Consider the following 27,464-nt stretch of genomic DNA (forward strand, 5'->3'; position numbering starts at 1 on the left):
GTGTTTGGGGAGCAGTAGGAGTCCTTCTCTTGCCCAATTACATCTACTCTGGTACTTCCTTCTAATTAGCACCATAGCAGGACAGCTGGCATCCATCGGCAGCTAATTCGCTGTTGCTCTCCCAGGGTTTACATGGCAGGGCAGCCCTCACATCTGTGAGGTCAGTGGCACTCTATGACTCCCCTTTCTGTTATTATTTGGGGAAGCAGTGCCACCCCATAAAAAGTCCCTAGGCTTCTGGAAGCCCTGCACTACACTGTGAGAGAGCCCTGCTCTGGGGTCACAGACAGGCCAAAGGATGGGATGGTAACTTTCCAAGAAGTTTTTTCAAGTTGAAAAGAAAAAGGGAAAGGGAAAGGGAAGGGGAAGGGGAAGGGGAAGGGGAAGGGGAAGGGGAAGGGGAAGGGGAAGGGGAAGGGGAAGGGGAAGGGGAAGGGGAAGGGGAAGGGGAAGGGGAAGGGGAAGGGGAAGGGGAAGGGGAAGGGGAAGGGGAAGGGGAAGGGGAAGGGGAAGGGGAAGGGGAAGGGGAAGGGGAAGGGGAAGGGGAAGGGGAAGGGGAAGGGGAAGGGGAAGGGGAAGGGGAAGGGGAAGGGGAAGGGGAAGGGGAAGGGGAAGGGGAAGGGGAAGGGGAAGGGGAAGGGGAAGGGGAAGGGGAAGGGGAAGGGGAAGGGGAAGGGGAAGGGGAAGGGGAAGGGGAAGGAAAGGAAAGGAAAAAATAATAAAGGTTCAAGGAAATGAATCCATTTCTCAGTCCCTAGAGAAGCAATCATGTAGAGCCCCATTATGGACTAACATGGAGGAAAAAGTGCTTTTTGATCCTCTCTTTGTAAAGGTCCCTGAATATTTAATTCTTTCTTAAAGCACTGAAATGCTTTTTATTTTATGTAATGATTTTTCAAAGAGAGGAAGGGGGGTGAGAATGAGAAGTATCAACTCATAGTTGTTTTTTCACTTCTTTTTGTTTTTTTTTGTTTTTTTTCACTTTAGTTGTTCATTGATTGCTTGTCATATGAACCTTGACTGGGCAAGCCTAGGGTTTTGAACTGGTGACCTCAGCATTCCAGGTGAACACTCTCTCCACTCCACCACCACATGTCAGGCTGAATAGTTCATCTTAACCATTAGGTCCTTTCAAATGTATCATAATTCTCCCGTATATTTACACACTGCCTCGAAAACTATGAAACATTTTCATGTCATCACGTTATTAGAACCACACAGCAGGGCCTCTATGTTTGTCCCTATCCCGGTTTGATGAGAAATCTCAGTCTCAGAGAGGCAGCAGAGCTGGACTTGAATGGGGACTTTCTGACTCCAAGGCCAGTGCTCTTTCCTCAGGCCCGCCCAGGATGTGCTGGCCATGCTGGGTGGGCCCGGCCTGCCCCACCACACTCTGCAGGTGCCTGTATTCCAGTGGTGATGAATTCCTGAGCCCCTGCCCTGTGCCAGTCACTCACCTGCGTGTGGAGACATAATGACGAGTAAGGCACAGGTTGTGGAGAAATGATAATGACACCACCTTGGTCCTGGAGCGGTATTCCCCTCACCCTCATTGGGCACAGCAGCAAAGTGGCAGCGGGTTCTCTTACCTCTGGCTGAGCCTTCTTTGTGTTCTCCAGGCTTCTTACCAGGGCTGTGGAAGTTTCTGAACTGCAAGGCACAAGACACATGTGGAGTTAACTGGCCAGCACTGTACACTCACAGGTGCCTACAGAGCTTTGTGAAGGGAGAGTCCAGGGCAGGAGCCATTCTCTCTAGACTCCTACCCAGTTCACCTGGAAATCTGTGAAGTGCATCTCTCTCGTGTAGAGCAGGAAGGTGTTCTGGGGAACAACAGCTTCCACGTCTCCATTATCACTCTAGGAAGTTTCTGTCTACATCAGTGTTAAATGAAGGCACAGAGCCAGACCCCGGGATTGGACTTTATTATCTCTGAGGATGAGGGAGATGGAGCTGCACCAGTAGGACGGGCAGCTAGAGCACAGCGAGATGTCAGTTCAAAGGGCCACACTGAACTGTCCTCACAAACATCCCATATCAGAAGCCCTGGCCCCTTCCCCATCCTCAGCCACTGCCTTTAGCCCTTGCCACTGAATTTGCACTTTTTTCTATTCTGGCCTAAAGTACAGCCTAAAAAATAATTCTAGTTAAAGCTAAAAAAGAAACATATATATATATATATATATATATATATATATATATATATATATATATATAGTTTCAAGTAGAAATGTTTTTATTGCATTTTCTAATTATAAAGTTATATATCCTCATTGTTAAATACATAAAATAATATAGAAATGTAGAGAGTTGGAGGCTGACATTCCAGCAAACCCTTTACCTTCATAGGACCTACCCTTTATTTTATACCAAATACTACTGTTAATATTGAAGAATTATCCTCCCAAACTTCTCATGATATACACACAAGTACACTCACACAAAATACATTCACAATATATGCTGCTAAAATGAGCATTATGTAATTTCCTTTTTTTATAAGCATGAGGTCATACTATATATTCTATAATATGGAACTGGGTATCTTTCCACATCATCGCATACAGGGTTGGGTGGTTATGTCACTGAATGGAATACCAAGTATTTGAGTAACCACCTCTCTGACAGACACTGAGGATGATTTCAATTTTTAATCATAAGAAATACTACAGTGACCACATGTGTGCACACAGTGTATGAGTATTTCTTTATAATAAACTAGTAGACATGGAAGTGCTGTTCTTCATTCTCAGAAAAACTGAGGCCCAGAGGGGGGAAGTAAGAGGGTATGGAACCCAGCTGGTTTAACTCGGTTTGGTGCTGCTACCAGCATGCCCGGAGCAAAGACTCTCAGAGAAGACAACCAAGTTCAAAACCAAATCAGAGGACCCTGAGGAGTAGAAGTGCAAATGTAGCAGGCATATGCACTCTCTGTAGAATCCATGTTACATGGGAAAAGGAGGCTCAAAAGCCAGCCTTACTTAGTCTTAATGAGGGCCCTTTCCCATGAACACTATTTCAATGACTGAGTCAATTTGCTCCAGCAACATATGTCATCTGGGCAAACAGTCAATGAAACAAACACAAGTGCCCATGTCAGAGCACCTGGGCATTTTGAGAAGGTTGGAGAACTACTGATGAAAATCAAGCCTTTAAAAATACATTCCAACGATCAATAATTTAGGACGTGAGGGCATCCATTCAAAAATAGCCTGTCATAATTAGGATGTGGTCCTTTAAATGAAGTCACTTACAGCCCTCACAATCTGAACTTCTATATGAAGCATATATTATAAATAATTTAAAAATTATTTCTCTCAGGCATTGAATGGCACCATTATAGTTCATGCTTAAGATTTATACTCTTAATTATACTCTACTCAGACCACCTTTTGTAAAAGAGCTGGTAATCTTGTGACCATAGATGGTCAAGGAACCCAGGGGAATCTATCCCATTAACCAAGATGGCTACAGGAGAGGTTCCTACACCAAGCACAACAAAAGCTAAAAAGATGAATGGACAGGGCCCTAGCATGCCAAAAGTGAGCAAGAAAACTAGATAGGAAAAAATGAGCCCTCTGCCGTCCATATAAGAACCACAGGCTTGAGCAGGAAGGGGAGATGTTCTTTGAGACAGGAGTCTACCAATCTCCCAGGCTTCAGCACTGGAATAAACCTCTTTGCTCTGCACCAGCACCTGTCATGATTTTGACTTTTGTCAACGCAGGTTATAATCTTCACAAAATATCAAAGTGAGTGAGGGGCGGGGTTACTATACAGATGACATCTAATATAACATTGTCCACAGATGATAGTCTATTTTGAAACAGCCCTTCTGTAAAAATGGCACAGTGAGGGTCCCCTACCACTCCCTTCCATTTCAGGGTAGTGGCAGTCCCATACCTCCAGCCTCCCAACCCAAGAGGTGAGAGCAGCCGTGTACCTCTTATTCCTGTGGGTCCTCTTCACAATCAGTATCAGAACAGGAAGCAGCACGATAGTGGCACAAACAATCCCCACGATGATCACCAGCTGATTGCCACCCAGGATCTCAGGTCTGAGGGCCACTGGGGTTGCCCATGCTTGGGAAAGGAGAGAGGCAAGGAGAGGGCCTCAGTATTCCAGAAAAGGGCTCAGAGCCACACCAGCTAGATACAGAGTAGCAGCAGCCAGGTCAGGAATTTGGGGCAGAAGGCCAAACTCCACTCCATGTTAAAACACTAAGACCCCAGCTGTCTCTATTAGATTGAGAACCAAACCTATTAGATTGACTGACTCCCTTTGCTTACTCCTAAAATATAGATGAAGGTGGGTAGAAGAGGATCGCACCTCACCTATAGTAGGGTTTCCTTTTGCGTTAACAATTGTCTTAAAATGTGGCTTACCAAATGAAATAACAGACATCTTAGAGGCTACTGATCTTTTTACGGGAAAGTGATTTTTTTCAAAAAGATCTAGGCTTTAATACTCAGTGTCAAGTAAGACCTTCAGAGGCACTTCCAGCCATATGGTACCCTTCACTCATCTCCTCAATTCATTCTCTAAATAAAGACATCATAGGCCTCCTGGGCACCAGGCATCACAGACACGGAAGATACAAACAGGAATAATGTGTGGTCCCTGCCTCCAAGGAGAGGGACACCATGTGAACAGAAAACTCCAGACTGCTAGATAAAAGTCCACATGGGGTGCTGAGGGGCACAGAGAAAAGGGCATCCAACTCTATATGGAGATGAGGATTTGTCAGCAAAAGTTCTGAAGTTTAAACTAAACCTTAGAGGGAACGTCAGGTTTGTTGGGCAGATAACACAGAGAAGGATGGCGGGGACATCGTGTACAGAGTCTGGAGGCCTGACAGGATGGTGTTTTTAGAAACAGTCCCATGGGTCTGGCGCAGAAGTTGCATTGGTGAGCGTGGGGAGGAATGAGGCTGGATTGAAAACTGGATCTCCGTCATGAAGGACCTTGGTTATCTCGACCAGGAATTTGGCATTTTTTCTGTAAGCAATGAAGAGGCCCCCTGAAAGTTTAGAAAGATGGAACTGAGCACTGTGTGAAGAGTGAGCTGTGGCCGAGAATGAGGGGAGCGATCAGTGAGAGGCCTGCAGTCCAAGATAGAGACAAAGGTGATCCAGATACAGACAAAGACGATCCAAACTGAGGTGGTGGTGAGCGACCAGAAAGGGGGCAGATTCAAAATCAGTGGTGGAAAGGACAGGACGTGTTGACCTCTTAGTTTGGGGGTCATTGGAAAGGGAAGAACCAAGTGCATTCCACAGGCACCCAGTTAGATAACTGTGTAGATGGTGGTGGCACCAACCGAGGTTGAGGAGATGGGCTGAGATGTGTGCAGGGGAGGCTGGATACCTTGTGTTTGAAGCAATTGTGGAATGTTTGAGTGATATACAGAGATAGATAAATATTTGAGTGATATACAGAGACAGATCAATAGTGTCCAACATAGAATCTACTGAATATATACAGAATGCATTATCCACGGCTCCTGAGGCAGAGAAGGCTGAGGATGTGCGATCAGGGGGCGGTCGGTGATCTAAGCCAGAACAGAGGCCAGCGCAGAAGCCAGAGCTCGGTGCACCGAGGACTTAACAGGAACTGAGATGAGAGACACCACACAACCCTTTAGCAAGCTATTGGGTTACATTGAGAAATATACAATTGATTGTGCTGAAGGCTGCACAACTCTGAGTATACTAAAAAAACAATGAGTGGTGTACCTTAATAAGTAAATTGTATGGTATGTGAGTTGTATCTCAGTAAAGCTGCTTAAAGAAAAAGAAAGAGACAGGTGAGAGCTAAAGAAGCCAAGGATACAAGGTAAGAGGAAGAGTTGGGCAGATTTACATGCTGACTGGTAGAGGCCAATGGAAAGGGAGTGAAGAGGAGCAGAGAATGCACCTGAGCACAGGGGCCCAGATGAGCCTGGGCAGAAGGCAGCTCAGGATGGCGAGGATGGCGAGGCATTGATAAGGATGGGGGCAGATACAGACGTGTTTGTGGCCCAGAGGGCTTGGAAGTTGAATGAGCTCCCACTAAATGGCTTGTATTTTGTTTGCAAAGTGTACATAAGACTTCTGAGGGTGAAGAAAGCTATCTTCCCTGCTTCCCTCTCTATCTGGGACCTTTGCTATTAACAAAGAGGGGCCTCCATAGGTTTAAGTCTCTGGCCAGCGGCATCAAGGTGTGTTTCATCCTCACCCCATCCCCGCCCTCAACCAACCACGGCCAACCCCTGAGGGCCTGAGAGAAAGGCAAAGTCCACAGGCCACATCCTGACTGCTAACTGGGTTATGGTTTAACTTTAACCCCTCACTTATCAAACCACTCTCAGTCAACACAATTGAGTCTTTATTCTCCTACACACTGGCCTCAATGTTTACTGTTTCCCAGAACACAGAACCTTTGATCAGAAAACCCCTCTATTTTTGGTTCTGGCCCCTTCCTGTTGTCTCTGTTCTTTGCTGTCTCTCACCAGCTCAAGATCATCTTCCCCTCCACTACAGATCACAAAACCCCTTTCTTGAAGCTGAGTAAAACTGACTGAACATCAACTCTAATCTTCTAAGTTCCTGTATCGTTAAATTGGTAGATTACACTGGCAACAAGTGAGATCTGGTGGAGGGCCGGTGTTCACTAAATATTAGCTCCCTTTTCATTCACCTACCAGCAAGGCCAGAACTAGGGTGAGGCGACCGAGGTGCCCAGGGTAACAGATTCAAGGAGGCGTCAGTCTTAAGGTTGGTCTCAGGGTCATACCAGCACAGGCAGAACCTGAGGGTGATGGCGCAGTCAAGTTGGCACTCTCAAAGCCTCTAGAGCCTCACTCTAGTCCTGGCCATGCTTGCCGGCTAGGAGGTCCCTAACCCCTCCCCAATCCAGAGTTAGATACTTTGGGGTTCCTTAGGAGTCACACGCAGCACAACGGTTTTCCTGAATATCAGGTTCCCCAGGTGGATAAGGCAGGTGTAGCTTCCTGCATCAGATTCCTTCACTCCTTGAAGCACGATGGAGCCATCATTGTGGGCAGTGTCCCCCACCAGGTTTACACGGTTCTGGAAGCGGCCCCAGCTCTGGGGATACCCCACAAGGACTTCGTTGGGGTAATAGCGCAACATAATCTCCTCCTAGAAGGGAAAGACAGAGTGCATGAGATGGCAAGGTGGGGTTGGGGTGGGGGGCAGGGGTGAGGAGGGTTATGAGCCTTGGAATAGGTAGGCAGTACAGGTATTATTGGTAAGTATTAGATAACATGACAGTGTAAACACACACACGTGTGCAGTCATGTGTAGTTGTGAAGGATGCCGCCAAATTACGAACTGTTCTACCTGAAGAGAAGGGTGAGGAGTTGAGCATGAGGACTTCTTACTTTGTACACTCCTCTAGTACAAGGAAGTGAAAGCACACCCTTACTCTTGATGGCATTTCCAGTTGGATTTCCAATAGGAATTCTGAAAAGACTAAAACTGAACTTCCAAGTTTCCCCCCCAGATGCTCAGGCTAAATATCCTAGAGTCATCCTTAACGCCTCTCTTTCTCAAACAACTCACATCTAGAATCCCTCAGCAAATCCCATCACCTCTACCTTCAAAATATATCCCAAATCTAGCCACTTCTCACCTCCTCCATGGTAGCCACTGGGTCCAAGCACCATCTCTCACCTGGATTCCTGCCTTACTTGTCTCCCTGCTTACTCCCAAGTACAGTCTAATCTCAGAAGATGAGTCATCAGAAATACAAGCTAAATCATGTTACTCCTCTGCTCAAAACCCTCCAATGGCACCTCCATTTCTACTAAAAGTACAGACCCTTTTCCTCTTTGACTTCATCTTTTACTTGTTCATCCTTCACCTTCACCTACCTCCCCACCATTTTATTCCAGCCAAATAGACCTCCTTGCTTATCCTGGAGTACTGGCCTCAGGGCCCTTGCATCCGCTGCTCTTGATACCTGGGACATTCTTCTCCCCAGACATACACAGGGTTTGTTCCCTCATTTCCTTCAGACCTCTGCTCAAATGTCACCTTTTCAGTGAGGCCTCTCTCACCACCTATATAAAATAGCAGCAAGATTCTGCTTTCTTGTCCTCCATAGCTCTTACTACTACCTAATGCATTCTGCATTTCTTCATTCTTTTACTATGTATCTCCCTCCATCTTGATTGTAAGTCCCCTATTAGGGCAGATGCTTTAAAAATACTTATTAAATGAATAAGTGTTACAATTTTTTAATTAAGGTATGTAAATATAGTTTTTTTAAAATTTTAAGAAAAGGAAATGAGAATGGGTATACAGACACAAAGATAAATAAAAAGACCTCGCCCCTAACCTCTTGTCTCTTGTGATTCAAATTCACAACTCAAAATGTCAATCCTCATTCTATGTTCTGCTGTGATTCACTTCGTAGATGATACTTAAATGCATAACAAGGTATGTAAATATAGTTTTTTTTAAAATTTTAAGAAAAGGAAATGAGAATGGGTATACAGACACAAAGATAAATAAAAAGACCTCGCCCCTAACCTCTTGTCTCTTGTGATTCAAATTCACAACTCAAAATGTCAATCTTCATTCTATGTTCTGCTGTGATTCACTTCGTAGATGATACTTAAATGCATAACAAACTCCCAGAGGGGAACCTGAGACTACATGTAATTCCCCATAATCCACCATGATGCTACCCTTTCTGACCTACTAAGACAGCATGTAGGAATCAAGTTTAAATGACCTTTTGTTTTAAGAGAGAGAGAAGGGAGAGAAACACCAGTTTGTTGTTCCAATTATTTATGCACTCTTGAATATACTCTGACCAGGGACTGAACCAGCAACCTTGTATATTGGGTGACACTCTAACCAACTGAGCTACCTAGCCAAAGCTGAGCTTCAGTGACTTTTTTATAGGGATGACCTGAAATACGTCTCTTTTAAAAAAATTTTGATTGATTTGAGAGAGAGAGGAAGGGAGAGAGACAGAGTGTAAAACATCAATTTATTGTTCTACTTATTTATGCATTCACTGGTTGTCTCTTATATGTGCCCTGACCTAGAATCAAACCTACAACCTTGACATATTGGGACGATGCTCTAACCAATTGAGCTATCTGGCCAGGGCTTCTGGAATATGTCTTAATTTATAATATATTTTTTGAAGACTTTATTCAATTTTCAGAGAGGAAAGAGAGAGAGAGGAGCAGAAAGCATCAACTCCCATATGTGCCTTGACCAGGCAAACCCAGGGTTTCGAACGGTGACCTCAGTGTTCCAGGTCGATGCTCTATCCCACTGTGCCACCACAGGTCAGGCCTATTTATAAAAGCTAAAACTTTTATAAACTTTCCACCTTAACTTTTCTTAACAGTAAGGTATTCGGGATGTCCCTAACAACACAGCCTGATCCATGAATGCATCACCATGCCATAAGTGATATCAGTGGTCTACTGAACTAACTTGCTATTCATTACTTCACAGTTCTCATGAAATACTCCTCACCCTGGCCCTCAGGATCTACTAATCCCAACATTATGTGATGGAAGTTCCCTCCATCACAAAAATGGGGTAAGGGAGCACAGAAGAAAACTCACAAAAATAACCCCAGTAAGAATAAAAATGTAATCATTCTTATGTCTAGCCCATAGCTTTTCTGGCTAGGCCACAAAACCATCCCCCTCATTATCCCATGAACTCTACAAAGAGAAAGAGGGAGAAGAGGGAGGAAACGAAAATGGAGCTGCCAACTTGTGTATGAACGCTTCATATGAACTATCTTGTACATGTGCCTTCACTATCCTAAAAGCTATGCATTTTATTCTCCTTCTCCTTCTCCTACTCCTACTTTACCTTCTCCATTATCTTCATCATCTTCATTAGAGCTATTTTTCCCACCAGGAAGCTAAAATTGCTCAGCCAAGTGGTCAAGCTAGGAGAAGGCTCACTTCTGACAAGATCCAAAGCCCAAGCCTTTGCAATGCCACAACATGGCACCTGATGCCTCGATTCACTCCCTCCCCCCCTGTCCTGACACCACTGGCAAGGGGCTTCCACCATGCAGTGATGGTTCCTCCTCTTTACCTTGTTGTGCTCCCTTGATGAGAACATCCAGACTACTCTGGTCATGAGCTTCTCTTCTGTACTCTGGAAAACACAGCCCATCTGAGTTGAATCACCCACATGGACCATGAGCTCTAGGGATAAAATAATACATCAGGTCAAACCCCAGATATTATCTATGGAAACAAAGAACTTCTAAAAGAGATCATGTTTTGTCAAAGATCCTCAATAGTAAAATCAACGTTACCAACAAATACTACACACATTCTCTCCACAGATGATCCAGATGATCTTGTATGGAAAAAGTAGTCAGAAGCCTCTCACTCTAACCAACATGAAAATCCAAGGCTAAGAGAATACCCTCTAACCAGCCATATGTAACAAGTCTAAGGGGTCCTGTTGTCTCCGTACTAAACACTTTCTGGTCTTCTTTAATTCCCTTCTCCCTCCCCTTTGCAGGATTTTCTCCATGAGCCCCAATTCCACGTCAAATTAATACTAAAGAAAGGACGGGAAATCTTGAAGCCCACCACTTTCTGTTCACCTACTTAGATACCACATCTGCTTAACATAAACAGGAAGTGGAAAGTTATATAACTCTCATACACACACACACACACACACACACACACACACACACACACACACACACATCTCCTAGCTGAAAAAACAGAATCACGGGCGAATTTCCTCAATTTCCTTTATTCTTTTTACAAGTTGTCTTAGGACTTGCTTAGGACAGTTCTGGCTACAGAATAGGTCATAGGACTCCTTGCAAATTAAGCCAAGACAACAGACAGTTTTCTCTAAATTTTATTTCTGTTTCAATCCCTGCCTGCACTCCTCCACCTGATTCTCCTTCGCATGCTTCTGGCTTTCCAAGTACTGGGCTATTCCTTCTGCTCATAAATTTATAAGCAGCTGGCCCCATCATGTTTTACTGCACAAGTCATTTTAAGAGGTCCTTGAAAAAGAAAACAACTAGAAAAATGTTTCCAATTTTTTTTCAATGATGCTCTACATAAATCAACCACAAAGTCAATTAAGAAATGAAAGGTATGGCCTGACCTGCGGTGGTGCAGTGGGTTAAAGCATTGACTTAGAATGCTGAGGTCACTGGTTCAAAACCCCAGCCTTGCCTGGTCAAAGCACATATTGGAAGCAACTAGGAATTGATGCTTCCCACTCCTCTCCTTTCTCTCTCTCTCCTTTCTCTAAAATGAATAAATAAAATTTATTTTGATCTGCAACCCAAATCAAACAGAAAACAAACATCATACAGAAAACAAACATCCATTCTGTTATACATTAACATTTTCAAAGTACATCATTTGTACAAGAGAAGGACTAAGAACAGAAATGTGTTGCAGAGATGGGACATTAAGTGTAAGTAAGCGCCTCACACCTTTCTGGTGGTGCTCAGGAGGAGCTATCATAATGGCCAGCACCAAACAAAGCTGCAGAGTTCTTTGCCAGGTGTTTTAGGAAATCATGAAGATAATTCAGTAAAAAAGCAAGGCTCTCAGCCCTGGCCAGTTGGCTCAGCAATAGAGCATCGGCCTGGCGTGCGGGGGACCCGGGTTCGATTCCCAGCCAGGGCACATAGGAGAAGCGCCCATTTGCTTCTCCACCCCTCCCCTCCTTCCTCTCTGTCTCTCTCTTCCCCTCCTGCAGCCAAGGCTCCATTGGAGCAAAAGATGGCCCGGGCACTGGGGATGGCTCCTTGGCCTCTGCCCCAGGCACTACAGTGGCTCTAGTCGCGGCAGAGCGACGTCCTGGAGGGGCAGAGCATCGCCCCTGGTGGGCGAGCCGGGTGGATCCCGGTCGGGCACATGCGGGAGTCTGTCTGACTGTCTCTCCCCGTTTCCAGCTTCAGAAAAATACAAAAAAATAAAAAATAAAAAAATAAAAATAAAGCAAGGCTCTCCTCATCCAGAGGTACTATGCATAGGGCTACATCACTCCAACTGGTATAAATAATTCCAGCAGAGGTGGCGCTCCATACACCTGGGACGTGGGTGCATCCAGGTGGTCTGCGAGGGTTTCAGCATACTGTGGTCTCTCCAACTTGTAGAGCAGCTGAGTGCCCAACATGACATCGAAGTATTTATTCCTCTATGCCTGCCACTACTTCATTAACAGCATGCTCATTATCTGTGTTTCCTCAAGATTCTCTGTCATTTGCATAACTCTCCAGAATGGAATCCACATTTTTCCTGACAGGAAGACAAAGAGCTGTTTCTGTGGGGTAATTAAGTCCGAGTCATCAACAAGCCCTGGTTTCAGTTCTTCAGGATCGATTGAACTCCTTCTGAGTGTTTCCCCAGCCTCAAAGGTTCTACTTTAGCTCTTTTCCTCACAAAGAGGTCTAACTAGGACTGCCACCGTCTCCCTTTCCAGGTGTTTTCTGTTTGTTCGCTTCTGTCTTCATGTCAACATTGTCCTGTTGCAGACCAGCCGTCCTCTGGCCTGGCGCAGCCCTCACATCTTTCCCTTTGCATGCTGCTCCTGGTCGGCTTTTCAGACACTCCTGCTGTTTCTACAGATCCTTGTCCACGTACTTGAGTACTCTGCTTCCTGGAACCCATTCGTCCCAATTTTTATTCCAAACACTGTAATGTGTAAAGTATTTCACTTGTTTGTCCTTTATGATGACGTTTACACACGTTGCTTGGTGAAGAGGCCCAGGAAAGCACAGCACTCATTCATGGTCCTGGAATATAGGCTTCAGGTCCTGCTTCAGGGCCATTTCACTGCCTCCTCCTCCTCCCACCACCCCAACTACTGCCCCACTCACCACCCCCACCCAGCTCCGTGTGGGAAGCACCAACTCTACATCCTGGGCATGAGTTGCTGGTTAAATAAATAAAATCTTTTTAAAAATTAAAGAAAAAAAGAAAAGAAATGTAAGGTACAGCCCTGGCCAGGTGGCTCAGTGGATAAAGCATCAACCTGGCACACCAGAGATCACAGATTAGACCCTAGTCAGGGCACATATGAAAAGCAATCAATGAATGCACAAGTAAGTGGAACTAAGTAGAACAACGAGTTGATGCTTCTCTATCTCTCGCTCTCCCCCTCCTTTTCTATCAATCACTGAAAAAAATAAAAAATAAAAAAGAAATGAAAGATAGGATGGTATTTAGGAAGACACAAGCCTAGGTCTTAACTGGATAAAGTTCCTTCAAAAGAGCACTAAAGCAAAGTTCATGAAGGAACAAACACAGTGCATAAGCTGACCTTTTCATCCAAATTGTTTCCCTGGGAGAATATTAATTTCCTGCCCATCATAAAAAAGGCATAGTGAAAGAAAAGCAAAAGAAAATACTATAAACCTAAAACTCTGTAGAGAAAATTATTATGAAAGTAATAAATAAAAATTCACTCCAAAGAATACCAGTAGAGAAGGAGACACCCTCTAATTCCAGCACTACATTAAAAACTAAACTTTATTTTTTTTGTGTGTGACAGAAACAGAGAGAGAGACAGAGAGAGGGACAGATAGAGACAGACAGACAGGAAGGGAGAGAGATGAGAAGCATCAATTCTTCACTAAGGCACCTTAGTTGTTCCTTGATTGCTTTCTCATATGTGCCTTGATTGGGGGGCTACAGCAGATTGAGTGACCCCTTGCTCAAGCCAGCGACCTTGGGCTCAAGCCAGTAACCTTTGGCCTCAAGCCGGCGACCCTGCGCTCAAGCTGGTGAGATTGCACTCAAGCCGGATGAGCCTGAGCTCAAGCTGGTGACCTCGGGGCTTTGAATCTGGGTCCTCTATGTCCCAGTCCAATGCTCTATCCACTGCATCACCCTCTGGTCAGGCAAAACTTAACTCTATTTTTTAAATACTATAATAATAACTAAACTTCTAAGACTTTTCAATGTACGAGGCATGTGCTAGACACCCTGTACATAGTATACCCGCTAGTTATTACAGTATTTTTAGATAGTCACTATTACCCTCAATGGGGAAGCTGGTCTCCCCAGAATTGGTAAACAGCTCACACAAGATGGAGTCAGTGTGGACAAGTCCATTGATAAGAACCGGCCATGCATTACTAAGTGAAACAGGCCAGGATGGTACACATGTGTGCCCGCCTTATACAATTGATAATGTCACCCCCCACTTTTTGTAATCATGGGTTGGTGTCACTTTTGTGTGATTTACTATAAAACTCCTGCATGCTGCATCAGGCTGTCGCTGATGATACTGTATCTGGCTGCCGCTGCCACCCAATAAAGTATGTACCATCTGCCTACAGTTCCGCCCATCTTCTTTCAGCTCCTGGCCCCTTGCACCCCTCCGTCCCTTGCCTCTGAACTCAGACCCAACACCCTCCCATTTTACAAAGGAAGAAAGTAAAAGAGACCAAAGCTACACGGCCAGTAAAACATGGGGTCAGCAGAAACCCAAACCTGAGTGAACACAAAGCCCAAGCTTGCTCGCTCACTATACTCTACCACCTCACATAAATGGAAGGATGGCTGCTCCAGAGCAAAAGTACAGAAGATGACTATTATTATATTTGTAAGACTATTTTAAAATATCTATAGTATTTAAATAAGAACTATGAAAAAAGAAAGTAATAGAATCAGAGAGTTTATAAGTTGAATGGGTACTTTGTAAAGAAAATTATAGATGACTGCAAGAGGAGTTCTCACCTGGGAGGAGAAAGAGCCTCCATCAGGCAGGATAGAGGACTTTGTCCTGGTCACCAGGTGAATTGTTAGGGGTTGTATCTATTCCCACTCTGGCTAGAGAGAAAAATATAGACGGGCTTTCCTCTTGCTACTAGGGAAATATCTAACTACCCCAAAATTCATTCTAGCCTGTTTCTATGGATTCAACTCTTGAAATCAGCTCCTTGTGGTTCTCTCCATTTGTTTCTTTTTGAAGCAGGAAAAGGCACCCATTTGATAAGCTGTGCTTGTAGGGACAAGTGTTTGGGCATTAGCATTAAAAGACAAAGCAGAAAGACACAGCCCAAAGATAATCCCTGGGAATACAAGCAGCTGATTCGCTTCCTCTTCCTAGAGGACTACTGCTTTGGAATCAAAAGAAAAATGTCAATTGAAAGAAAGGTAGCAAAAGTTAGGAGAGAGGCCAGAAGCTACCTTCTACAGCTCTGTTTTTTTTTTAGAAGTCAAATTCAAGTGAATGACACTAATTCCAGAATTGCACTCATTCAGCACGTTTATTGATTGCTTACTCTGCACTAGGCACCGTGCCCAGGACTGGTCAGGAGACAAAGAACATGGACTCAGGCAAGCAGGGAAGACCCAGCTGAACAGTGTGATGAGTATCACCAAAGAGGACAGGGTGCTCTAGGGGAGCTCATTAGAAGAATGGGCCGGGGGTCCAGATTCTAGTTCCCTAACTAGACCGCAAGCTTTCCTGAGGCCTCTGACTATTCCTTCTATCTCACACTTTTAATGAACGTATCGAATTCTGAGGTTTTCAAACTTTTACAAAGTAGCAGAATTCCTTCTTCAAACAAAATCTTACCTGGTAGCCCAATAATAAACTCAACTATTTATATAAGGGCTGTGGCTGCAGTGAAGGTGGAAGTCGGAGGCCCTACCTGCCCAGGTCTCCTATCACCACCTCCCTGTTCTCACCCTCTGTGTAGCCCACCAGGTTCCTTGGACCTTGAGGGTTCTGCAGAGCAGTTTTTAAATACCATCAGTCCACTGAAGCCACTCTCTCCATTCACAGATGGGGAAATGAGAACCAAAGAAGTTAGCAACTCTGGCTCATTTCTTTTATATCTCCCACAGCACTTACCAGAAGTCCCTAGAAAATATAGATGTGGCATCGGTGTGGATAACTGATGGGGAGTATCAGGTATGAACTCTGTGGTTAGAGGTGACAAGGTGCCAAGTACTAGATATGACATTTGATAAATAGGGATCCTTAGGCAGACTCACTTAACCTCTCTAAGCCTCAGCCACTTCATCTGTAAAAGGAAAAGAACAGTACTTCCTTCACAGCATTTTCAAGAGGATGAAATGTATCTAAAGTAATAATAAAATAATGATCATCATTAGTTTAACTTAAAAAGCGCTATTTACCAAGGACTCAAAAAGACACAACCCAAAGGCTGGTATATACTCACTAAATCAGTCCCTCCCCTCCTTGTTCATCAAATCGCTAGCCCCTCTCTGTCCTCGCATTCATGTACCTTTGGGCTCCTCTGGTAGTACACGCAGCACCAGTGACTTTTTGAACACCTGGCTCTCCATTTCAAGGCGGACTTCGCAGGTATATTTTCCCTGGTCAGCCTCTTCCACATTTTCGAGCAGGAGAGAACCATCATTGCGTAAGACGTCCCCTACCAAGCGCACGCGATTCTGGAAGCGCCCCACAGGTACGCTGAGGTTGGCGTAATAGTACAGCACGTAATCATCCTGGATGGCAACACAACATCGGGGAAAACCTAAAGTCAGTGCCCCAGGGGTCTGGACTCAAAAGACCCAGTTCTGTGGAGGCAGCACAATCATGATCATCATCGTCGTGATCAAAAAGTACTTGTTCCCCAGTTTTTAAACCACCAGTCCAATAATGTGCAAGGTAATAATCTAACTTGCACAGCACTCTGGGGTTCACTCATACAAAGACAAATGGAGAAACACGGTCCACACATTTTCATCTCTAACAGTTTAAGCTAAAGTGTAACACCCACTCTGAAGATCACTCTAAAGACTCAAACTCACAATTTCTGAAAACCACCTCCCATCCTCACCCTCTCTCTCACCACGGCCCCCGGATTAGATGGCATTCGAAGGCACAATGTAACCCATGGCTGTCTGTACTTCTCTGGGCAGCTCGGCATGAGGCATGAGAAGGAGTCGTCAACAGCAAGTGGTTTATAGACTGGGATGGGGAGCCCTGGAGGATTCTCACTTACATGGTGGGGATATCCCTCTTATAATAATAAATCGCAATAAGGCCCTGGCTGGTTGGTTCAGTGGTGGAGCATCGGCCCAGCATGTGGATGTCCCAGGTTCAATTCCCAGTCAGGGCACACAAGAGAAATGCCCACCTGCTTCTCCACCCCTCCCCTTCTTACTTCTCTCTCTCTCTCTCTCTCTCTCTCTCTTTTCTCCCCTCCTGCAGCCATGGCCAGATTGGAGGTAGTTGGCCCCTGGAGCTGAGGATGGCTCCATTGCCTCTGCCTCAAGCGCTAAAAAATGGTTCCTCATTGCAACGGAGCAAGGGCCCCAGATGGGTAGAGCATCACCCCCTAGTGGGCTTGCCAGTGGATCCCGGTTAGGGTGCATGCAGGATTCTGTCTCTGCCTCCCCTGCTCTCACTAAATAAAATAAAGTAAGACAAAAACAAATAAATTACAATAAAAATTTGAGTGACAGGAACATTATAGGAATAACCTGTTCTGAGCTATAAAAATAACATTTCATTTGCAAACATTGGGAGCTTGTTATTAATAGCACACTACTTAGGATGTATTTCACAATGATCCTGACATGTAAGTATCTGCAAAATCTCCGATGAGGCTTAACACTCTTGTTTCCTACTCCAAAGAGCTCCAATGAGATGCCCCCACTCAGCTGGGCTGCATCTGCTAATCCCAGCCTGCCCAGGTCTCCGATCGCCCTCTCCCTGTTCTCACCCAGCATGCACATCAATGGGGCAGTGGAATGCTCAGAAAAACTATGACTGTGACGTCATTCTTAGGCTTAGGCCATAACCCTTCTGTCTCGACCAATGCTCTCATACCATCTCACTCCTCCCCCACTCCACCTATGCTCCTCTATTTTAGTATATGTGCTGCCGAAGCGAGCACCACCTATGCTCCTCTAAAAAGCATAGAAACTGAGAAAAGAAACTATAAGAACTTTATGTGTATGTTCCCCATTAGCTTCTCCATCACCCGAATAGTTAAGCATTACCGTTATGATAATTGTCTTCACCTTCACAGATGGGGAAGCAGAAACTCAGGAGGGTGAGTAACTTGCCCAGCCGATCACACGGCCAAGCATCCAGGCTGAGAAGAGTTCTAACAAGCTCCAGAGAGCCTAAACTCTTGCAACAACACCTCATCACACCTAAAGACCTAACTCCCTCTTCCCACACTGTCCGAACACCATCAGCCGGGGGCTTCTACTATGCTGTAATGTTTCCCCCTTTTACCTTGGTGTGCTCCCCTGATGAGAATATCCAGTCTACCTTGGTCACACGTTTCTCTGCTGTGCTCCGCAAAACACAGCCCATCAGGACTGAATCGCCCACGTGGACTGTTAGCTCAAAGGAGGAAACAATCAAGTCATTCAGGCTCAAGAAATAACCTACAGAAGTCAAAGGCAAGAGGAAACATCACTTAGACAAATACCATCAACAACAAAAATCAGTGTTAATCACCAAGTACCATACACCTTCCCTCCCCAGATGACCCAATATGCACAAAGGCCTTCCCAAGGGTATTAAACCACCATCTAGCGACCCACATGGCTAAAGTCGGGATTCTGCAATCTTCATACTACATAAATGCTAACAGGCCTCCTTCTCCTGGCTAGACCCTGACCCCTTTTCCAGGCTTCCTCCTCCCACCTCCACATCTCCTTTTAAAAAAAGAAGAGAAACCCTGAAGGCCCTCCTTTCAGGTCATGTATTTAACGCCATAAACAGGAACTGGGATGTGTCTTGCTCTTAATTTACCACCAGTCCCCTATCTGAAAAACCAGTTCACATGTGTTTTTGCTTCCTTCCACTTTTCTCTTTCTTTAGTTCGAAAGCTTATCTCTGAACCTGCTGAATGATTCTGGCTGTAGTGCAGGTCCTTGTACTTAGGCCAGTGTAGAGCACAGCTCTTCCCTTGACTTTCCTTTCTGTTTGCCTTCCTCTCGTGCCCCCTCCAGCTTTGCCGACAGCCCTGGCTTTTCAGCTTTTAGGTGTTTGCAGACACGGTGCCACTCCACTATCTGCTCAAGTAATTTCTCTTTTCACTAAAAGATTAAACTATTATATGGATATTTCTATTTTCACAAGATATGCTCTATTCAAAGAGACAACAACATCAAGAAAGACATATTTAGAGGCTGATGGCTGACAGAGGGGCGGGGGTTGGAGGACTGGGTGGAAAAGATGAATGAATTAAGAAGTACAGACTGGTAGTTACAAAGGAGTCACAGGGATGTAAGGTACAGCACAGGGAATATAGCCAATAATATTGTAATAACTGTGTATGGTGCCCAGTGGGTACTGGAAATATTGGTGGGGGGGGATACTTTTCAAAATACATGATTGTGTAACCACTCTACGCTGTAAAATAAAATCGAAAAATAAAGTTTAAATTTAAAAAAAAGGAAAGACATGTTTAGATAGTGGGCAGTTTATATGAAAGAAGAGCCAAGGGAACACATACAGTAACAGTGCCAGTCTTTTCATCCAAGCCGCTGCCCCGAGGGGAGAGCGCTGACTTCCTGCCAACAGCAGGCACGCACAGCAGGGAGGGCGTAAAAGAAAATATGAACTCCAAAACCCTCTGCAGGGAGTGCTTTTGAAAGGAGTCAAAATTGGCTCCAAAAACAATTTGGAATTTTCCTGTCAAGAAGAATGGAGCAAATTTACATGTGGTTAAAGGTATAAGAAGCTAATTTAATTTAACATTAAGCATGCTATTTGCAGAATTAAATGAAGGTTTGTCAGAAAGCAAGATCAGCAACCTAAGCGAAGAGAAACTTACACCTGATGGGTAACCTATGTAGAGAATGGCTGAAGGAAAGAGGACTTTCTGAAAGAGGAAAACCTGTCCACAAAGGAGTACAAAACCCCAATGCCACCAAGCTATCATCTACAGGGACAGACTGTTATCTCTGGATAGAAGGACAAAAACCTGCAGGCTGCTTTATGGACCTTTGGAAAAATGTCTAAATAACCTCTGAAATCATTAACTAGCATGACTAAAGGATGAAAACAATTAAAGGGATTCCAAGACTTTCTTTGGTAATTTCATTTCCTGATCTAACACAAGCTGTGGTTTTATTTATTTATTTATTTATTTATTTTTAATTTTTTTTTTTTTTTTTCTGAAGCTGGAAACGGGGAGAGACAGTCAGACAGACTCCCGCATGCGCCGACCGGGATCCACCCGGCACGCCCACCAGGGGGCGACGCTCTGCCCACCAGGGGGCGATGCTCTGCCCATCCTGGGCGTCGCCATGTTGCGACCAGAGCCACTCTAGCGCCTGGGGCAGAGGCCAAGGAGCCATCCCCAGCGCCTGGGCCATCTTTGCTCCAATGGAGCCTCGCTGCGGGAGGGGAAGAGAGAGACAGAGAGGCAGGAGAGGGGGAGGGGTGGAGAAGCAGATGGGCGCTTCTCCTGTGTGCCCTGGCCAGGAATCGAACCCGGGACTTCTGCACGCCAGGCGGACGCTCTACCACTGAGCCAACCGGCCAGGGCCACAAGCTGTGGTTTTAAAGATGACCACTCAAAGTGCCAGAATGTAGGAGGGAGGTTTTCTTTATATAAGAGGAGGGTCTCAGACCACCCAGTAAGGACCCAAAAGCATTCTGTTTCTACCAGAAACAGAGGGAGATGCAACTTTCCAAGAAAGAGTTTGCTACACGGCTTCTAAAACAGCTGTTTGAGCAAAACAACTGTTTCAGCAAAACTATGAAGTTTCAGGTTAGGGTTTTCCATTCCAACAAACCAAGGGGAAATGAAAATACACAAAACTGGCTTTAAAAATTCATGAGACTTACAAGAAGTCACAGATCCCCACCCCACCCCCATTGCCACTTGGTCCCTTGGCTTCCACTTACCCAATAATACTGGCATCAGGGTGAGTTTCAGTAGGCAAAACATGCTGCTCTCAATTTTCAATCTTAAGATAAAAGGAAAAAAAATCAGAAAATGGTTTCAAGAGGAGTTCATTAATTTAACAAGCCAACAGTGAGTTTCTCTGTGGGCCAGCCTTTGCCTGAGGCTCTGGGATGCAGCGCTGACCGAGTCAAGGCCCCTGCCCACATGCAGTTTGTATGTGGGGGAGGCAGAGAGAAAAAGAAGCAACTGAATGAAAAATAAAATAGCAGAGGCTGGAAACTGCTATGATGGAACAGAACAATGGTGCTGGGAGAGTCACTTGGGGGCTGCTTCAGATTAGCTGTAAGTGATGATTAAAGTTGCTTTCCAAGTGAAATAAAACAAATACTTTCAGCACACCCTTGAGATGACAACCCGAGTCATTCTACAGCCTGAGAGTTTCACATAAACAGAATATTCCAGGATTGCCTGAAATTCTTAGCTATCTCTGCAACTAAATTAAAATGACTACTTTTATAAATATATGAAGAATATTCAGGACACATGGGAAGGATATATAAAAAGAAGGGGAAATATTTTAATTTAGTTAAGGCATTCACCAAGCTCAATGACTAAGAAGCCACATAAAAGCTTTTTTATTTCCTTCTTTACAACATTTTTAGGCACGGCAACCTGGGTAGAAGAAGAACTGGGCAAAGTATTTTTTAAATGTCTATATGATCTCTGTGGTATTCATTTCATGGCAGCCACCAGCTCTTGGGAAAGGAATCGCTATTTTATACAATGTCCCACAATTTTCTTAACGAAACAGAAGGACCCAATTCAAAGGAGTTCCAGTTCAACCAGCCTCACATGCCTACCTACTCCTGCGGCTGATCTCGGCCGTGACCCCTGCACCTCGAATATCTGGCACTGGAGGGATCCCACCTCAGAACCTGCTAGGAGTAAAGGTCTTTTTTGTGTGTTCGCCTCTACCCAGCTCTGGTGAGAAGCACTTAATGGTGGCCTTTTTAATTTATAAAAAAAATGATTTCCTAAAAGACTCCTTACCTGGATTGTAATTAACAAAACCTTCCATCTGGAAAATCAGGGTCAAACTGTTCAAGAAGGTCCTACCCTAGGTCCCCACTTAGGCAGAGAAGTAAGTTGACCTTGCTGAATCTCAGTTTCTCACCTATAACATGGATCAACTATGAAAACATAGATAACAGCGCTTTGAAAAAAAGAAATCATTACTATGTAAGCTCCTATTTTTTATAACATAAAAGTCAGATAGGAAATAGAGTATGTACAGCTTTCAGGGGAGATTGTGGGTTCACAGCATCTATCTTTAGAAGAATGGCAAATGATTTATCAGAATGAACTGGAAACTTTGAAGTTTCAACTTTTAAATCCCATCACAATGATCGTAGATAATTACTACACTGACTCAGATATACCAAAAACAACATTAAGTTTTCCCCCGTGTAAATACGTCTAATGCAAACACAGATCTCTCTCAAGATAACCACAGCCCTACCGCTGCTCCATGATACCAACATCACCCCACATATGCACGGGTGAGCATGACACAGGGCTCCCTTTATACCACGTCATAACTTTAACACATCATATCTGCAACCTAAGATCCCTGTCACGTTCTGGACGAATTCTTTCCCAGGGAGTTGGCTGCACTCCCTCCTCTGCCTAGCTAATAGCTCTTGTGCATCTTCCTAAGCAGTGCACCAACTGAATGGAGAAGTAATAATTGATTTACATGTCTAACTCCAAGCGCATAAAGTCTACATTCCTGAGGGCAGAACCACACGTGTCTTATGTATGTGCGCCCTGTGCCTGTGCTACCATACCAAGTAAAGTGCCTGGCATCTACTGGATAAGTGTTGATAGTCGCTGTTATGAACATCAACTTGAAATCACCTCAGATATGCTGCAACCGTACCACTCTAAGAGGAAACCAGCAATCCCAAAAGGATCCTAAATAGCCAAAACTCATCACTCAGAAGCCCACCCAAACCATTTTCTTTCTTTTTTTTTTTTTTTTGGATTTTTCTGAAGATGGAAATGGGAGGCAGTCAGACAGACTCCCGCATGCGCCCAACCGGGATCCACCTGGCACACCCACCAGGGGGCGATGCTCTGCCCCTCCGGGGTGTCGCTCTGTCGCGACCAGAGCCACTCTAGCGCCTGGGGCAGAGGCCAAGGAGCCATCCCAAGCGCCCGGGCCAAATTTTGCTCCAATGGAGCCTCGGCTGCGGGAGGGGAAGAGAGAGACAGAGAGGAAGGAGAGGGGATGGGTGGAGAAGCAGGTGGGCGCCTCTCCTGTGTGCCCTGGCCAGGAATCGAACCCGGGACTTCCGCACGCCAGGCCAACGCTCTACCACTGAGCCAACCGGCTATTGTGCTTTCCTTTAGGGCTCTGGTCACAATCTCTAATTTTTCTATTTACCTATGTCCTTGGTTGATTAAAGTCTTGCTCTCCACCCTAACCCTTCTATGACTATAAGCTCCATGAGGCAAGATCTGTGCCTCTGTGCCCCTGAATCTCCAGTGCCATCGTGGAGGGAGGCCCAGGGTGAAAACCCAGTGACCACCTGTCCAATGAGTTAGTATCATAGGGCCCAGAACACTCTAGTCAAGTTTCAATGTCCTAGTTAATTAGTAATTACTCAGAAATTCCTATCATATATGTGTACATATATATGGTCACCAAACTATGTATAGTCACGTACATATATATGATAGGAATTTCTAAATATACAAATGTTTATATATAATTAATTATATCTCATTAATAAAATTCTGAATTTTACATATAATACAGTTGATCCTTAACATGCAAGTTAAGGGTGCTGACGCCCGCACAGTCAAAAATTCAAGTATAACTTCTGACCTCTGAAACTATTAACTATTAATTACCTACTGCCGACCAGAAGCCTTAATGGTAACAAAATTGATCAGCATGTGTTTTGTACGTTATCGGTTATATACCAAATTCTTACAACAAAGAAAGCTAGAGAAAAGAAAATGCTATTAAAAAAATCAAATAAATAGCAAATATATTAACAGTACTTACTGTACATATTTATTGAAAAAAATCTGCATATAAGTGGGCCCACACAGTTCAAACACAAAATGTTCAAGGGTCAACTGTATTTATGTACATCAGGTCCTTAAATAACCTTTTTTTTTTTCAACATCATTTCATTGTAACACTGATAAGCAAAAAAAAATTGGTTCCCAAACAGGGTCACTGTGTGTATGAAGTCTGCACTTTCTCCCCATGTCCATGTGGGTTTTTTTCATAGAGTTCGGTTCCTTCCACATCCCAAGGTGTGTGTTAGGTTAACTGGCGTGTCTCATTTGTCCCAAGCTGAGTGAGTGTGTGGGTGGGGGTGGGGGTGGGGGTGGCCCTGCAGTGGAAGGACATCCTGTCCAGGGAGGCTTCCTGCCTTGTGCCTGAGCTGCAGGGATAGGCTTGGGCCATCGGTGACCCTGGACTGGAAAAAGTGGGTCGGAAAATAATTATCTTAACTAGCTTTTACTAATCTTTTTTATTATATGAATAGCTCACTTTTATTTCAATGTTTAACATTAGATGTGTTTGGAGTCTTTCTTTAGAAGTTGAGAGATGCTTTGGTGACTAGAAATATGCTGTGAGAACTTAATTCTTGCTTATATCAGTCTATGGCAAAATCAGTTGTTTCCTTCCAAGCACTTATTGAAGACATTAAGTAAGGACGCATGGTATATAAAATATATTGTCTTTAAAAATCCAACAAAGCATTCAGATGCACCTTAGGCCCATTAATAATAACAGACTCCATTTGAATTCTCAACTTCTACCCTGCCTGCTTCTTTCTCCAGATACTGATTTATCTCCGCAGCAGACATTCCTGAGGTAACTCTACATCAGGGGTTGGGAACCTTTTTGGCTGAGAGAGCCATGAACACCACATATTTTAAAATGTAATTTCGTGAGAGCCATACAACACTCATGTATGTTACGCATTATCCAATAAAAATCTAGTGTTGTCCCAGAGGACAGCTATGATTGGCTCCAGCCACCTGCAACCATGAACACGAGTGGTAGGAAATGAATGGATTTGTAATACATGAGAATGTTTTATATTTTTAATGTTATTATTTTTTTTATTAAAGATTTGTCTGCAAGCCAGATACAGCCATCAAAAGAGCCACATCTGGCTCACGAGCCATAGGTTCCCGACCCCTGCTCTACATAGTTAGTTATCTCATATCTTGGCTAAATGTTTTGACCTGAACTCATGGCTCTTTCACCACATAACACCTGGCAAATACCTTCTCTCATTCCTGGGAGCTGTAACCATCAGGACCCACTCTCTTCCTATTAACTGTGCAAGGGAATTGTTATTCTCAACACAGTTACAACAGAAAAAAAAGTCTTCAGAGAAGAGACATATAATGGTAAGACTCCCACAAAGGACATGAAAGTAACCCCACATATTACAATATTACAAGACAAAATGGAGAGGTATCTCAGAGTGTTTGCCCCTAGTAAGAAAAACTAACCACTGAGCAGACACAGCTGCACAGCCTTCCCTCACCCACACAACGGGCACCACCTGCAATGCTCTGTCCCCTCCATTTCCACAGGGCGGTGTCCTCTACAGTCTCCACTGGCTTTAGGTATGCATGTACACGTAACCATTCTGAGGCATGAACCTCTTAAAATATGCCCTCATTTTGCCTTCCACAACCATTTACTGCAGACTTAGGTTCAAAGCTTCTTTTAACAGAGTCTAGTTTACGTCAATCAACCTTCTACTGGAGTGAGGCAGGATAGAAAGGAGCTAGGAAAATTCCTGGGTAAGTGGGACAGGGAAATTGAAACAAAATAATTTAACGCGGTCAATTTGTACAACTCACAGCTAGTGAACAGCAAGACCTTCCCTTCCCTAGCCATGGATACCTGAAAGCAAATGGTTTATACCTCTTCTCCTGGACCAGAGAGTGAATAACCTAAATCACCCTAGTCAGGGAGAAAGGCAACAGAGACCCAATTAGTGCCATTTGTGCTAGCCAAACCCAAGGGCGGATGAAGTCAGGGAAACAAATAACAAAAACCCAATTAGAGCTAGAGAAACCCAAGATAAAAGTAGAGCAGTAAAACTGATCATAAAATAATCCCAAACTCCCCTATACACTCATTTGACTAATCAACATGTTGACACACCTGAAAAACTAATGAATATTCTGATAAAACCCTGCCCTGAGAACTCCCCTAGGATTCCTGCCTGGAGAATTGAGATTAACCTCAAAACAAAGACCCAGCATGAAAGCCCCTTCTCAGGCATGAACTTTTTACATTCTTTCTCCTAAACTCTAAGGGTCCACACAAGACGTGCAACCAGGGAAACAGCAGGCAGCATCAATGTGTCCCAGGCTTACCCTTGAACCTGTCTCCAAGGCCCCTTTTCTCTGACTTTCCAGTGAGCTAAAACCAGTCCCACCTTGGCTCGCTTCTTTCCTATAATATCTCTACAGAGCCAGAGCAGCCCCATCTAGGCTCTCTCCTGTTGCTTCTTTTATCCTAGACTTTCCAGTGAGCTGAGAGCAGCCCCACCTGGGCTCACTCTTTCCCGTAATGTTTCTACACAAAGCATAACACTGCCTACTCTTTCTCCTGTTGCTTCCTCTACCCTAAGTCCTTCCTTTGTTTCACTGTTCCCAGCCTTAATAAACATCCTCTCAAATTCACCTAGACTCTTTTTGTGAAAGTTTTCCTGCACAAAGTCAAGAACCCACACACTACTGGCCGGCCTAAGGCAGACCCACTCTAGCCCAGGCCCCATCGGGAAACAGAAGGGACTGTGGAAGTCAATACACCTGCTCATGCCTTATGACCAAGTTACCTAAACCATGGCTACATCATCAGTCTTTCATGAGATCAGGACTACACAGAGGGTGTGACAAGTATGGACAATAGCCTAGATCTCTTGCAAGGTTTAAGTTCCTGACTTCTGTAAGGTTTGATATTAGTCTGCCTTGGATTGAGACAAGAGAAACAGTGAAGGAAGAGTCTTGCCATGAGTTCAAGGACGAGTCGTAGCTTTATCTAGAATCACAGGTTTGTAGTTTTCAGCATCAAGCTGAACTCAAAAGTTAAAGCTTTATCATCATCAATCACATTTTTATTAAAAGCAAACCTCACACCTCTCCACTCTGAGGACCTCTACACTACTGAAAGGGAAACTGCACCCACCCCTGGACCACCTGATGACAGTCCCCCCGCAGAGGCTGAGAGTTCTGCGATTGTGGCCTCACAATCCAAGAGGACAGCCATTAAATGAAAACCTTCAGAACTAGTCTCCTTCTGAGAGAGAAAAGTTCAAATCATGGCTTAAGAAATACAGAGCAACTGCTTACCCAACATGAAGAGAGCCCAGGAGAAGCGACGCCCTGCACTCCCACAGCTGCTGTTCTCAAGTGTGACTGAAGAGACATCTGCCGGCACAGGGTCAGGCTCAGAGAAAACCAAATGCGTGAGCTCTAAAGTGGCTGCAGAGACACAAACAGGAACATCTGCATTCAGGTTCTCGTTTCAGTCATCCTGCCTATTACCTAATTTTTATTTAATACTT

At 44.4% G+C, this 27,464-nt stretch overlaps 1 protein-coding gene and 1 pseudogene across 1 annotated transcript in view; both read right to left on the bottom strand.

Annotated features, from left to right (window-relative positions):
- Window positions 1-27,464, bottom strand: part of JAML (junction adhesion molecule like) — a 30,957-nt gene that overhangs the window by 2,708 nt on the left and 785 nt on the right. The window contains exons 3-10 of the mRNA XM_066245846.1: window positions 27,250-27,381; window positions 20,844-20,905; window positions 18,213-18,367; window positions 16,243-16,468; window positions 10,083-10,195; window positions 6,908-7,142; window positions 3,944-4,082; window positions 1,590-1,650 (exon numbers count right to left, since the gene is read on the bottom strand). Coding sequence (XP_066101943.1) covers window positions 1,590-1,650; window positions 3,944-4,082; window positions 6,908-7,142; window positions 10,083-10,195; window positions 16,243-16,468; window positions 18,213-18,367; window positions 20,844-20,886 — 972 coding nt within the window. The 5' untranslated portion in view covers window positions 20,887-20,905; window positions 27,250-27,381. The remainder of the gene's footprint in view (window positions 1-1,589; window positions 1,651-3,943; window positions 4,083-6,907; window positions 7,143-10,082; window positions 10,196-16,242; window positions 16,469-18,212; window positions 18,368-20,843; window positions 20,906-27,249; window positions 27,382-27,464) is intronic.
- On the bottom strand, window positions 10,382-12,810 carry LOC136331161 (mortality factor 4-like protein 1 pseudogene; annotated as a pseudogene).

Source organism: Saccopteryx bilineata, chromosome 1, assembly GCF_036850765.1.
Source record: "Saccopteryx bilineata isolate mSacBil1 chromosome 1, mSacBil1_pri_phased_curated, whole genome shotgun sequence".
Lineage (NCBI taxonomy): Eukaryota > Metazoa > Chordata > Mammalia > Chiroptera > Emballonuridae > Saccopteryx > Saccopteryx bilineata.